General features: G+C 46.0%; 1 protein-coding gene across 2 annotated transcripts in view; it reads right to left on the bottom strand.

The window, feature by feature from the left end:
* The window catches only part of LOC310845544 (neuropeptide FF receptor 1-like), a 22,095-nt gene extending 13,070 nt beyond the window's left edge, over positions 1-9,025 (bottom strand). Inside the window, exons 1-2 of one of the 2 annotated variants that reach the window (XR_014564826.1) lie at positions 6,039-6,813; positions 2,844-3,155 (exon numbers count right to left, since the gene is read on the bottom strand). Coding sequence is in view for 1 of the 2 variants with exons in the window: in XM_083740722.1 (XP_083596848.1) it covers positions 2,844-3,155; positions 6,039-6,054 (328 nt within the window). In the remaining variant the exon portion in view is untranslated. Of the gene's footprint in view, positions 1-2,843; positions 3,156-6,038 lie in introns of both variants that reach the window. The other variant, XM_083740722.1, reaches the window with a different exon arrangement.
* Between the last annotated feature and the right edge of the window lie 4,079 nt (positions 9,026-13,104).

Raw genomic sequence — 13,104 nt, 5'->3', positions numbered from 1 at the left:
CCTCCATGCAGACTAAAGGTGTAAATAGATGAATGAACCATATTTCTGCCAAATTGTGGTTTCTGCCAGATCTACAGCATATATACCCCGACCTGCAATATGAACGGAGCCGGGTTTCCAAAGCTCCCAAATCAACAAAAGATCTTAAGGGAAGGGAGGTGACTCAGCAGTCAGGAAACAATTACGTTACGGTTTGCACACAGATAAATGTTTTCTGTTGATCACACTGTCTGGAGCTTCATTTCTACTAAATGTGGATGTTGTACATTGTAAAAGATGTTGCTCTCCACTGAAATGAATGTGCATGTTGCTGGAAGAAGGAAAGAATGGCTGGCAGAAGTTCAATTATGTCCCCTGACATTCAAATCCTTGAGCTATTGTTTCTTGAAAGAGGCAGACATTACTCGTGCTCTTTTAGATTTTGTTTTTCTCCACCCTGCCATGCCATGTCCCCCCCGGCTGTTACAAAGATGCTAATGCTTGCAGAATGTGAATTTCCAACCTCCCATCTGAATTAACAATCAGCCGTTGAACATCCTTGCTATCTTAGACTTTGATACGACCCAGAAAACCAGATTTACTGTTTAGAGATGCTAGGGCTGGCCCAAGGTATTTGGGCCCCTGAGGCGAACCCCCCAATGGTGGGAGTCCTCCCACCAGGGAAGAAGGGGTGAGGAGAGATCAACACGAGGAACAAGTGGGGAAGAACGATCAGTGTTGGGATTTGCTGCCCCTGGGGATCTTGCCGCCTGAGGCAGATGCCTCACCTGGCTTCATAGGTTGGCCAACCCTAAGAGATGCTTTCAAGTACAGGAATTTCACTCCCAGAATTGTTGGATAGCAGGCAGAACAGACTCTGTTGGGGTAATGCTATAATCCATAGGTCTGGGGATCATAGAATCATAGAGTTGGAGGGTTGGAAGGGATACAATGGGTCAACATGTCAGGAAGAGAACTAGAGTGGTTGTGGTGGTGTAGTTCAGGGTTGCCAAATCTCTGGCTCCAAATGAACCAGTTGCTGCTCTGCCAAAGGCCGACACCTTATGCCTTATCCCCATTGGGTGTGAATTAGGAAAAGTGGCTCTGGAAAGAGAAAGGACTTTGGGGGCATAGCTCCTGCTGCAGTCTTTGGGTGTCTATATGGCATTTGACTGGAACTCATCATTCAGCCATCTGAGTCACTTGGATGAGCACTGAGAAGCATTATCTTTTCTCATGAATTATGGTCTTGAGGAACACTGGAGAAAATCTGCAGAATTCTTGGACTGGGCATGCCTACCATTCAGCGAATAGAGAAAGCCTTGGCCAGAGATGGGACAGAACAAAACTGGAAATCGTGCTTTAATAAAACACAATTAAAGAATAGAGTTGTTGATACTCTCCTTATTTTGCAAGAGCCAATGGTTGCAAGCCATCCTTGTTTGGAGACCCTCTGTCAGCTCTTTGCTCCACTATTTCCACTATCTTCCCCTCTGACTACAGAGAGCACAAAGACATAAAGCTGTCAGGATTAGGAATGTCATGAAATCTGTGAAGTCCCAAAACTAGGTGCTTCAGTTATGGGTGTAAAAAGGCATTGATTTATGTTCTGCCTTGAATTTGTTGCTGCAGCACTGTTTCCATTCCACTGCAGTTTGGCTTCTGACTAATATTAAGTTATCCTTCTTCCTGTCTACTATGGTGAAATTATGTATAATGAATTATGTTATCATTATGTTACTCCACACCATTTATTTTAATGCAAAGGAAATGAAGTGCAAATTCCAAGGAGTGTGTGTCTCATCGATCATATATTATTTGTCGACTGCAAACAACAACAGTGAATACTCTGACCATATTCACTTGATTGATTTCATTCTGGACATTGTACAAATAAGCCAACACCAGCAGTTTCTGCAATTGGGATTTTTCAGCATCCTTAACCTCAACACAATTTGCAGGGCATAAGTACCACCATTTGGTTGCACAAACATGTTGCACATGTTAAAGAACTGAAGAGGATAATCCCTCTTTGGGGAGAATCATAGCAGAAATTATTATTGGAGACTGTAGCCCTATTTTTCCAATAACAAAACCAAGTTGTTCTGTGCGTGAATGGAAAAAAACAAACCTCATAAATCTCAATACTTCTCATTCTGTCTCCCAATGAAGTTAATCTGTGAATACAATATCTGTCACTCTGCCACCAGTATTTGTCACAGGAACACCAGCTGCCTTAGCTCACAAAAGAAAAAAGATAGACTTCAAAATGGGGAAAGTCTGCCTAAAGAAAATAATTGCATTCTAGGAAACATCTGCACAATTGCATATTCTGTAATTTTAAGGTAGTCCTATTGGAGACACTAAATGGGTTCCAAAACCAGCAAGGCCCAACATTTATAAATATAGTGGTACCTCAGGTTACAGACGCTTCAGGTTACAGATGCTTCAGGTTACAGACTCTGCTAACCCAGAAATAGTACCTCGGGTTAAGAACTTTACCTCAGGATGAGAACAGAAATTATGCGGCAGCAGTGGGATGCCCCATTAGCTAAAGTGGTACCTCCGGTTAACAACAGTTTCAGGTTAAGAACGGATTTCCAGAACGAATTAAGCTCTTAACCCGAGGTACCATTGTAAGCTTATCAAACAGTCCTAATGGCATTGGAGACTTGTTAGCATTTCATTTGTTAGTATTACCTTCTGTATCAGAGACCATATGCCTCTAAACACCCAAATGCTTCTCATACGCATCTGGCTGACCACTGTGGGAAAAGGATCCAGGTCAGCATAGGCCTTTGGACTGATCCAACAGGGCTCTCTTCTTATGTTCCGATGTGTTTGCACTTTGTTCTTTCACTCACCTGTAATCAGGTTGTCCACCAGGGTGGTCGGCATGCAGAAGATCCCCACCAAGACATCACTGATAGCCAGGTTGAGGATGAATATGTTGGTGACTGTTCTCATCTGCCGATTCTTCAGCACTATGAAGCACACCAGCATGTTGCCGACCATGCACACGAAGAAGATACAGACGTAGGCAACAATAAACATGGCGGCCACTGGAGAGGAGTGCTGATAGTAGGAGGAGAAGGTATAGTTCCCCCTATAGATCTGGCTGTGGCTTTCATTCCTGGTGAAGGATGGGCTGCTGTTGGTAGGGCAGGATGTGTCACCTGGGTGGATGGGTAGGGAAAACCCAAAGAAATGAAAGATAAACTTGCAATTCATTGGTTTGTGAAAATATGCTCTTGTAAGTATTCATGTATATCTAAACACTTTCACAAGTGTACTCGAAGTGGCCTGCATTAAACCTACAGAAAACTACTTCAAATCTAGTTATAAAAATATGCTTAAATCACAACAACACCATTAAACGTTAAAAACAGCAACTGAAAACAAAGCTAAGCTTGTGGTGGCACACCAACCACATATCTATTGAGGTTTACAGGGAGCTTAGCTGTTTGGAATAACTGAAATAATATAGTTCTCCCCCTGCACCTACTGAGGTGTTGTTCTCCCTTCATCTTGCTTCCCTGCAAATTAGTTCAGTTATTTTAGCTCCTCTTCACTTCAAGGCAATAAGCGATCTCGACACAAAGGTTTCGGAACTCAAATGGAACATGAGAATCCACTACTGATCCCTCTATGGTCACCACTGAATGGCAATGGTTCCTCAGGGTTTCAGGCTGGGTCCTCAGCCCTATCTGGAGATGTTGGGGATTGAACCTAAGACCTGCTGATACTCTACTTCTGAGCTACAGCCTTTCCCCCAAAGGATCTTCTGTTTTTGGGAGGCATGTGAAAATAGAACCAACAACCATAGTCCAAAGGGGAATGGGCTCCGACCTGAAAAACTCCAAGGAAGGCAACTAACTCCAAGATCATCTTCACACCATAAAGTACTATGATGCCACTTTAATAAGTCGTGGCTACCCCCCCCCAAGGAATTCTGGGAGCTGTAGTTTGTTAGGATGCCGAGAACTACAATTCCTGGAGTTCCCTGTGAAGAGAGATTGTTAAACCACTCTGCAAATTGTAGATCTGTGAAGGGAATAGGGAATCTCCTAACAACTCTCAGCACCCTTAACAAACTACAGCTCCCAGAATACTTGGGGGGGGGGACACACAACAACTGTTTATAGTGCTTTAAATGTATGGTGTGAGGAATGTGCAGGAATGTGCAGTGCAACAACCTCATGTGGCAATAATGACAGCTCTGCTAACCCTCTCTAGGTCCAAAGCACATATCTTAGCTTTGTTTTGCTTTTGTTTTTAGACAGAAAACTTGTCATTGCTATTATTATTATTACGACTACTGTTATTATCTGCCCTGCATCAAATGTTCCGAGAGAGGGTTACAACAATTTCTAATGCAATATTAAAACAGTCTGAAACAAACCATATCCACAAGAATAGGGTAGATCCAAAAAACATACAACTCAGGTGATAAAGGCCTGGTGACAGAAGTGCCTCTTCAGCAGGCAAACATTGACCAGCAAAGCTATTCATGTATATGAAATAAACACATCTTTTTATTATTTTGAAAGGCCCTCGGTCAAGTAAGAAGTGGCTGCATTTTACAACAGAATAACAATAACAACTTGTCTTTGGCTGTTTATTTCTAGTTGACCTCCTATTTAAAGGTCACAGTGAAGTAGCCTCTAGTGCATGAAAGCATATGCCACAAACAATTTGTGAGCATTTCAGGTGCCCAAAGTAGACTCCTGTGGTTGCTGTCACTGAGGGTCTCCTTAGTTTCTGACACCTGGCCAGCTTCTTCCTGGGGAGAATCTTCTGCTTCAGGTGCGAAAAGGACTTGGCTAATCTTGGGTGCTGCTGTGCATCGTGACTTGAGGAGATGTGGGAGCTATTTATTGTTCCACCTGAAGCAGCAAAATGTCTTAGGTCAGTCCTGCTGGCCGTATAACACCTACACCATGTCCCTTCCCATTAGAAGTTAGGAAGCCATCTCCTGAACTACAGCCCCATTACGTAATTTGAAAATCTTATGCTCTGTCAGCATAGAAGATTGACTGTTTCACCGTGCTGACTGGGGCTGAGGGAAGCCGGAGTCCAGCAACAGGCGGAGGGCAGCAGGTGTCCCCATCCTTGAAGAATTGTGAAGGTACTTTATGTGCCAAGATCTGGGGAAATTGGAAGCCATTTTGGTACTAGCGGATGAACGCAACAACAGGGTGTTCTGAGGGAAGAGTGAGGGAAAAAAGAGAGGACATTTTCCTCCCCAAAGAGAAAACGAATAGTAGGCTGAGACATATTGCTCCCTGGCACAAACAGAGCCTACTGGCCAGATCAACAGTGGCTAATCAACCCAGTTATGGGGTCTGGAAGCAGACATTGCATCCATCCCATGACATCCATCCTTGTGCAGACAACAGGTTCCCCCCTGTTCCTGGTTTGGCATGCAACCCTGCACCATGGAAGAAGGGTTTCATACGAGCAGGCTCTTTTCCTCCCAGGACTTCTCCGTGGTGAATGCCGGCAGCCACGTGGACTCCACTGGTCCCCATCAGCTGTGTGGACTCAGGAGATTTTAGGGAGGTCTGAAGCACTTCACAAATCTTGCAAATCTTGGGTTACAGCAAATACTGAGATGGGACTCCTTGATTCTGGGGCTTATAAAACAAAAAAAGCTCTTGGAGACCCCCTGGAAGCATGGATCAGAGCCAACTAAGAAATGAACTGTTCAAATCAGCACTACAGGGGCATTGTACAGTTGCTTTGATATGTAAAACAGCATTTACAAAGCACTGGTTACAGAAACAACAGGTGCCTCACCCCCCCCCCCACATCCCTTCACTAGCTGTTTAGGTCATTCAGGATAAAGCATGTTTTGCCCAGGGGAAACAGCAACAAATCAAAAAGTTCTTCTTGATTGTTAGGTGATCACACGTAACTACTTAATTACACATAGACTGGATTAGCAGCATGAGAAAAATCTACTTAATTGTTTTAAAAAATCAGCTTTGGAGAGCAGGTCTTAAGCAAACCAAGTTTTATTTTATTTTTCTTCCAAATAAAGAATCTAAGCTCCTTACCTTCCTCATCTTCCATGATGCTGTGAGTCTCCAGCTTATTCTCCAACTATATCTGTGGGGGGTTGAGTTTTCGACAGTGGACCAGAGTATTCAAATCAGTCCCGCTCTGCAACGTTCCTTCCTCTAGGCTTAGTCTTTCTCTCTCACACACGGTAATAAGTCAGTCATGCTATTTCAAGGGAAGAGTATTCTGGCCTGAGAGTCGGCTGCTTGCACTTAAATCAGTGGCCCTGCAGTTTGGAGAGCTTACGTTGCTTTCTCAAAGATTCTGCTTCTTTCTATAATACCCCTGTTTCCCCAGGTCTGTCTCTCTGCTTCTGTTCCAGTACGATGGAAGCAGTTTTCAAGATCAGGCACTCTGCAAACGGTCGTTGGTTCAGGATCTCACTGCAGGATTTTCAGTGAAGCAAACACACAGAGATTTTGCAAATATTCAGTTTGCCCTTATTTGGTTTTTTCCTCTTTGAGAACACACACACTTCAAGGATGCCTTTTTGGAAAATGTTCCCAAAGACTTGTTGGCGTCAAGTTTCTTTTGCAATGGTTTGGGTGTAGGTCCTCTCTAGTTACCCCAGCTCCTTCTGATGAACAGCTCCAGAATTATCTGCTCTGCAGCAGGTGGAAATTGGAGGGCTGTTTTCAATCCAGCTGGTGACCGAAGCAGATGCTGCTAACTGGCTTTGCTCAGTGCCTGAATTTGCGCTCTCTCTCTCTCTTTCTCTCTCCTCCCCCCTCCCTTCAGCCTCTGCTCCTTGGAATCTTTTCCCACCAACTGACTTCACTGAGAGGAAAAACTGGAAGCTGCTCTTTTCAGTGGAGGGGGGGGTTGTGCCTCTCCCCAGTGCCATGGTTACAACAACACCTGGCAGAGGCACACAGGCAAACACCTGGCCCAGTAATTACTGGACTGGCAGGAACAGACTGGCAAAGAGTGGAAGAGAGGTTAGAGGCCATGCACACCGAGGAACGAGGGAAATCAAAACAAGTCCACTCTCCATCAGGTTCCTCTTGCTCCAAAATGGACATTGTCTGCCTGTTTCCCTTGCCCATTTCACTGTTAGCCCTATTCAGGTAGATCTGAGTCATATTTGCAGCTTTCTCTCCTGGGATCCAGAAGAACCATTCCCAGCTCAAGGGCCACACCCTCTCAGGGCTCCCGAATGGTGACAATTGGTTGGAACTGACTTCCTTTTGCAGCAGAGATCCCTCTGGAGGTGTAGGGCATTTTTGGTCACATTTGTTTTACCTGCCGACTTGCATGGGCAAGAATAAATGGGCAAGTCCAGGAAGAACGTAGGGAGGCAAGCAGCATTATAATATCCTAGGAACTGTCTTATACCAAGTCAGAGCATCAGTCTATCTAGCTCAATACAGCCAACACTGACTGGCAGCAGCTCCCAAGAGTTTCAGACGAGGGACATTCCCAGCCCTGCTTGGAGATGCCAGGGATTGAAGCTGGGACCTTCTGCACAGAAAGCGATGCTCTGCCACTGAGCTGCAGCCTTTCCCCTGGAGAGCAAATCCACTGCCCTGCATCAGATCCCACAGAAAGATCCCCAGATGCTTTCAGCTTAGAACCACCAGCCAGTTTTTCCTCTGCCTTTTCCTGCCTTTCTCTCTGTGCCCCAAGCAACGTAATTTCTCTCTCTCACTGCCTCCAAATCTGCTTCATACCTCAGTTCCAAAAGCACACCTTTCTGTGGGGTGGGGACAGGCACACATCACCTTCTCTGGTCCCAGATGGGCTTTTCCATTCCAGCGGCAGGTCCAAGTCTTGCCATAAGTGCCTCATATTTGGGAGATGATCTCAGACAGAGGCAGGTAACTTTCTCGGTCCCTTTGCCTCAGTGCTTGCAGGTTAATCTAACTATGGGGGCTTGCTTCTGGGGCATATCAACTGCACAGGCCCAATCTGTGGTGTGGTGGTAAACAGTGAAGTATGGGTTCTCTTAATAACAGCCCCCAACATAGACACGAGCCTTAGGTGGTCACATTCCCATTCCCCTACAATGGCCAAGAGCTCCCTTTGAAGAAGGCTTGATTGTTAAAACACTCTGTGAGGGAAATAGAGGTTGTCATAACGAGTCTCAGCACCCTTAAACTACAGCTCCCAGAACTCTTTGGGGGAAGCCAGGACTGTTTAAGCTGGTTGAAATGAATTGTAGAGTGGTACCTCGGGTTACAGACGCTTCAGGTTACAGACGCTTCAGGCTACAGACTCCACTAACCCAGAAATAGTACCTCAGGTTAAGAACTTTGCTTCAGGATGAGAACAGAAATTGTGTGGCGGCAGCGGGAGGCCCCATTATCTAAAGTGGTACCTCAGGTTAAGAACAGTTTCAGGTTAAGAACGGACCTCCACAACGAATTAAGTTCTTAACCCGAGGTACCATTGTATAGGGTATTAGTGGAGGGGTATGATGCTCTTTTGGGGGTAGTTTGTCCACCTTTGGTCTCTCCTCCCCCCTCCGTACTCAGCTCCCACCTGCAGCTCCTAGAAACTGTCAGCATGCGACAGCGGCCACACTCTGGGAAACGGCTTTAACTAGCTGGCTAAACCAGGTGAGGGGTAGCCAAGGGGTCTCAAACCCCCAGTGAGTTAGGGACTTCCCCTGCATGCAAAAACAGGCTGTGGTGGATTGAGTGGACAAGACCACTAGTGACTCCAACGGTCAAGAAGGCGGTTTCTGCATGTGCTGTAGAGGAAAGTTGAGGGACAGATGGGGCTCAGCCCCATGGGAAGGTAGCCCATCTAGCAGAAGGAGAGCTCTGATCCTAAACCTCTGCTTCCTTGTGGGATATCTTCGGAGTGAAGCCCTACACAAATCTGGAGTAGAGTCCTGAAGATGGTTGGATGGTGCCTTGTAGGCCTCCTTCCGGCAACTTCTGCAGCCAAGCTGCTGCCAAATGTATTGCTCTGCTTTCCTTCGGGCCTTGTCAGTGAGGTCAAGAGGGGGGTCTTGTCATCGGGGCAGCCAATGACCTCCATACACATTGCTTAGGTTTGCACCCTGGGGAGGTCACTTTATTGCTGCAAATGCAGCAATTTGACTTCACCCCCAGAGGCACACTCCATTGTCTCTCGAGACAGATGGATACCAACAAGTGTTGTCAATGTGTGGTGTGAATCTGACAGAAGACAATACAGCAGAAGTGATCTGTTGACCGATGCAGACCTTACAGCTCTCATATCAGCCCAGCTTCCCCCTCCCCCCGCCTCCTGCTTTGCTTAACATCCAACCCGATGAAGGCTGTGCATAAACTATGAACCTTTAAAGTGCCTTTGGAACACATCCTTTCCCTCAATGAATTCTGGGACCTGCAGTATCCTAGGAGTTGTTGGGAATGGGAACTCTGTGAGGGGCAAACTGCAGGACCCATAATTTTTTTGAGGGAAACGACGTGCTTTGAAGGTGTTGTGTGTCGACTTCTGGAGGACTCAAAAGCTCGCTTGCTGCTTTGCAACATTCTGCTTGGTCACAATAAAAGGATTTCGGAATTCCTCAAAACCAAAGTGGCAGTTTAAACCATAGCTGTGCATGCTAATGTAACCTGCCTCTTTCTCTGCTTGGCTTATTGTGTGGGGGTGGGGTGGGGGGAAACAACCTCATTTGGCATGCAAGGGAATGGCAAAAAGCACCCCAGGAGATGCTATCATCGTTCCCAATGTGAAATAAGTAGCAATACTGTCATTGTCCTAAAGTACAGGCAGAGACAAGGGAATAGCATTCCTGCAAGCAGCTGGCCACATTGGATTCCCTACAGAAGCACCATTATTTCTCTCTCTCTCTCTCTCTCTCTCTCTCTCTCTCTCTCTCTCTGTGTGTGTGTGTGTGTGTGTGTGTTTCAAACTGCAGCATCTTTCTCACTGCCCCCCAAACCTGCTCCTTTTCTCTGTTCCCAAAATGCTTTTGTTGTGCACTCTCACACGTACCTGAAGACCAGTCCTCGGCTGAAGGGGAAAGGAGGGGGTTGTTGGGCAGAATGAGTCACCTTTCCTAGTTTCTGATGGGTTTCCCCATTCAGAACGTAGAGCTGTGCGTCATTGTTCTAAGCAGTCCTGCTACGTGAATCTGAAAGGAGGCGTGCTTCACAATCACAGCCTGCCAAGAGAGAAGGCTTACCCGCGCCTCAGGAGAACGTAAACAGCAGCAGCAGCAGCAACAACGTCACCACAAGACGGAATTCAACCTTCCCTTTCCCTCTCTTTCTGCCTCTCAGGAGAGCTTTTGTGATGGCACCTCTCTTACTTCCTTAAGAGTCCTCTTCAAGACCCACATTTTCTCTGAGGCCTTTGGCTCAGTTGCTTGTTCCCATGCTCTGCTGTATCCAAGGCTATATACACATTCGTAGCTTAAAACTCATCAAGGTCTTTTTCCACCTCACTGCCATTTCAAGCCATATCTTCGCAGCGCTGTGCACCCCTGAGAGGTGGTGGGGATGCGCATCACCCGAGGCACATTACCTGATTTGTTTCCCCACACCTGCAACCCCATCCCCTATTCCACAAAGCAGTCACCTGCACATGTGCAAAGAATGACCAAAAGGTACGCACCTCAGCTTAACTGCTGCTTATGCTTTCCAACTGCATGCAAGCATACTTTGACGGGAAACGCATCCAAGAGGAGTGTTTCTCAAGAAACTGCAGGGTGCATATGCATTCTGGCTAGTGCCATATGTGCCCAGCAGTGGGGATTCACTGGAGCAAAAGGGAATGTGTATATAGTGTAAGCCTGCTACTGAGTCTGAGCACCAGCAATGGAAACAATGGGATATTATTTCCTTGCTTACCATGGCCTCCACCAGTGGCGTAGTGTGGGTTGCCAGAACCCAGGACTGCATGGAGAGGTGGGTGGAAGGGAAACAGATGGAGTATGCATGCACACTCAACTGCCTAATGGTGTCCATGTCACCCAGGAGATCGTAGCCAAAGATATAAGAAAAGAAAAAGTCATTTCATTGTCTGGAAAGGCAACTTCCTGGTTTGCATGGAGAAGCCATTTTCAATGGAGACCAGAGATGGAAGCATGCCGCTGTACTGAGGCAGCACCGGGTGTTGAAATTTTGCCCCCCTAACAATTTTGTGCCTGGGGCAACCACCCCTGTGGCCCCCTGACGCTACACCCCTGGCCTCCACCCCCGCCAGACTTTCGTTTCCCTTGTGTCCAATTTTAGGCTAAGGTTGGGGAGCCAGATGCCATTGTTTTTCAGCTTCCATCATCCCTGACTGCTGGCCTTGTTGGTCAAGGCTGATAGGAATTAGAGTCCAGATACCCAGAGAGCAACAGGCTCCTCATCCATTTTGACAGATGTGTCCCCTTACACTCTGTTTACTTCTTTTGGCACCATCAGTGTGCAAACAAACACTTAAATAAACCAAACCTATGATTCTCCTACCCACCAGCAGAACTGGGGCAGTCTAGGAAGGTCTGCCCATGGCATGAAGTTCCTGAAAGTTCCCTCACAGTTTTTTCTGGCCAAGACAATGCTCATGCCATAGGTCTTACGTTACTTATAGCTGCGCAAGAACAAATGTGTTGTCTGACACTGTCATTTTTCATAATTGGTTTTACATTCATCCTAGAATTATTTTCAATGCGGTGGAGAGGGGGGGGGGCTATAACTCACACCTCTTGATTTCTGTCCTGTCAACCTTACACTGTTGTTTCTTCACATTCAGCCCCGATTTCTGCTCTCACTTCGTTTGTGTGTCAGTCCATGCCAGACGGAGAAACATAACAATTTTCACCTTGTGGGCTGCTCCTAAATTGCCTGCTTTGACTATTCATTGTGACTGGAGTTTTTTTTCTTGCTGTCCCAGAACACACAGTGTTCTAACTCTCTAAACTCTAAATCTTGAATGCTTTCAAGATTTCTGCCTTCAGTGAACTATTTCCATACCATGTTTTGCATTTCTGAATGCTCAGAAAGCTCACACAGAGTCCAGACCTGGCGTCTGGGGGCCTGATCATTGCTCCACATAAACAGAGAATGCAACCCAGAACACACCCAATGTACCTCTGCAACCCTGGATTGCAAGGAAATATCAGTAAGGGTGAGATCGATCTCTCTCTCTCTCTCTCTCTCTCTCTCTCTCTCTCTCTCTCTCACACACACACACACACACACACACACACACCTGTAAGCTCCTTGATAATCTTCCAAGAAGCCCCAGAGTTCACTAGAAGACAATCGGAACTCTGCGGGAGGGGTAGCCTTGTTAGGCTGTAGTACCCAAAGCAGCAAAGAGTCTTATAGCACTATGAAGCAAACTGTGTATGGCACAAACCATAAAGTCTTGGCCAATGTAGTGCCTTCCAGCTTTTTGGACTACAACTCACATGATGGCTACAGCACAGACATCCTGGTTGTTCTGGCTGTGACCGATCGGAGCTGTAGTCTAAAACATCTGATGTGAACAATGAGTTGCATTACACAGAGCTTGGTCTCTCCAACTCCCTTGCTAAGTGTAAATAGAATTCCAGCCTGCAGCTGCAGTCCTATATACACTTACTTGGGGCGTCCCATTGACCTAAACGGGGCTTAAAACCGAGTGGAAACACATAGCATTGCACTGTAAGCAGAATGTTTACAAAGCAGAATGTCTCTGTAATACATCAAAATCAGGCAGCTATAATCACAAATTAGTACTAGCGAATCTCTGAGGTTGCTATTTAATCAGCATGCTAGTATGATTATTTTCTCAGCCAAATGATTCTTGCAATCAAATGATTTAGCTGTTTAAGTCATTGGCATGTTGATGGGGGTGGGGCTGGCATTTCCCTGCCCTCCTCCTCCCTGCCCAAAGGCTGCTAAAATCACCCTACAACATCAAAATGTAGAATAATAATTAGACCACAGGCCCACATCTTCCAGTATCCTCTTCTCACAGTGGCCTATGGGAAGATTATAAGCAGGACCTGAAATCAACAGCTCTCTTGTGATTCCCAGTAACTGGTTCTTAAATGGCACAGCACCTCCTACACTGGAGGTAGTAAATAGCCATCATGCTAGTAGCCACCGATAGCCATATCCTTTAGGATAGGGTTGTCATATTTCTAAAAGT

Source organism: Podarcis gaigeae (assembly GCF_964106915.1).
Source record: "Podarcis gaigeae genome assembly, chromosome: 5".
NCBI classification, from domain to species: domain Eukaryota; kingdom Metazoa; phylum Chordata; class Lepidosauria; order Squamata; family Lacertidae; genus Podarcis; species Podarcis gaigeae.
This window is presented reverse-complemented; position numbering and strand designations above follow the sequence as displayed.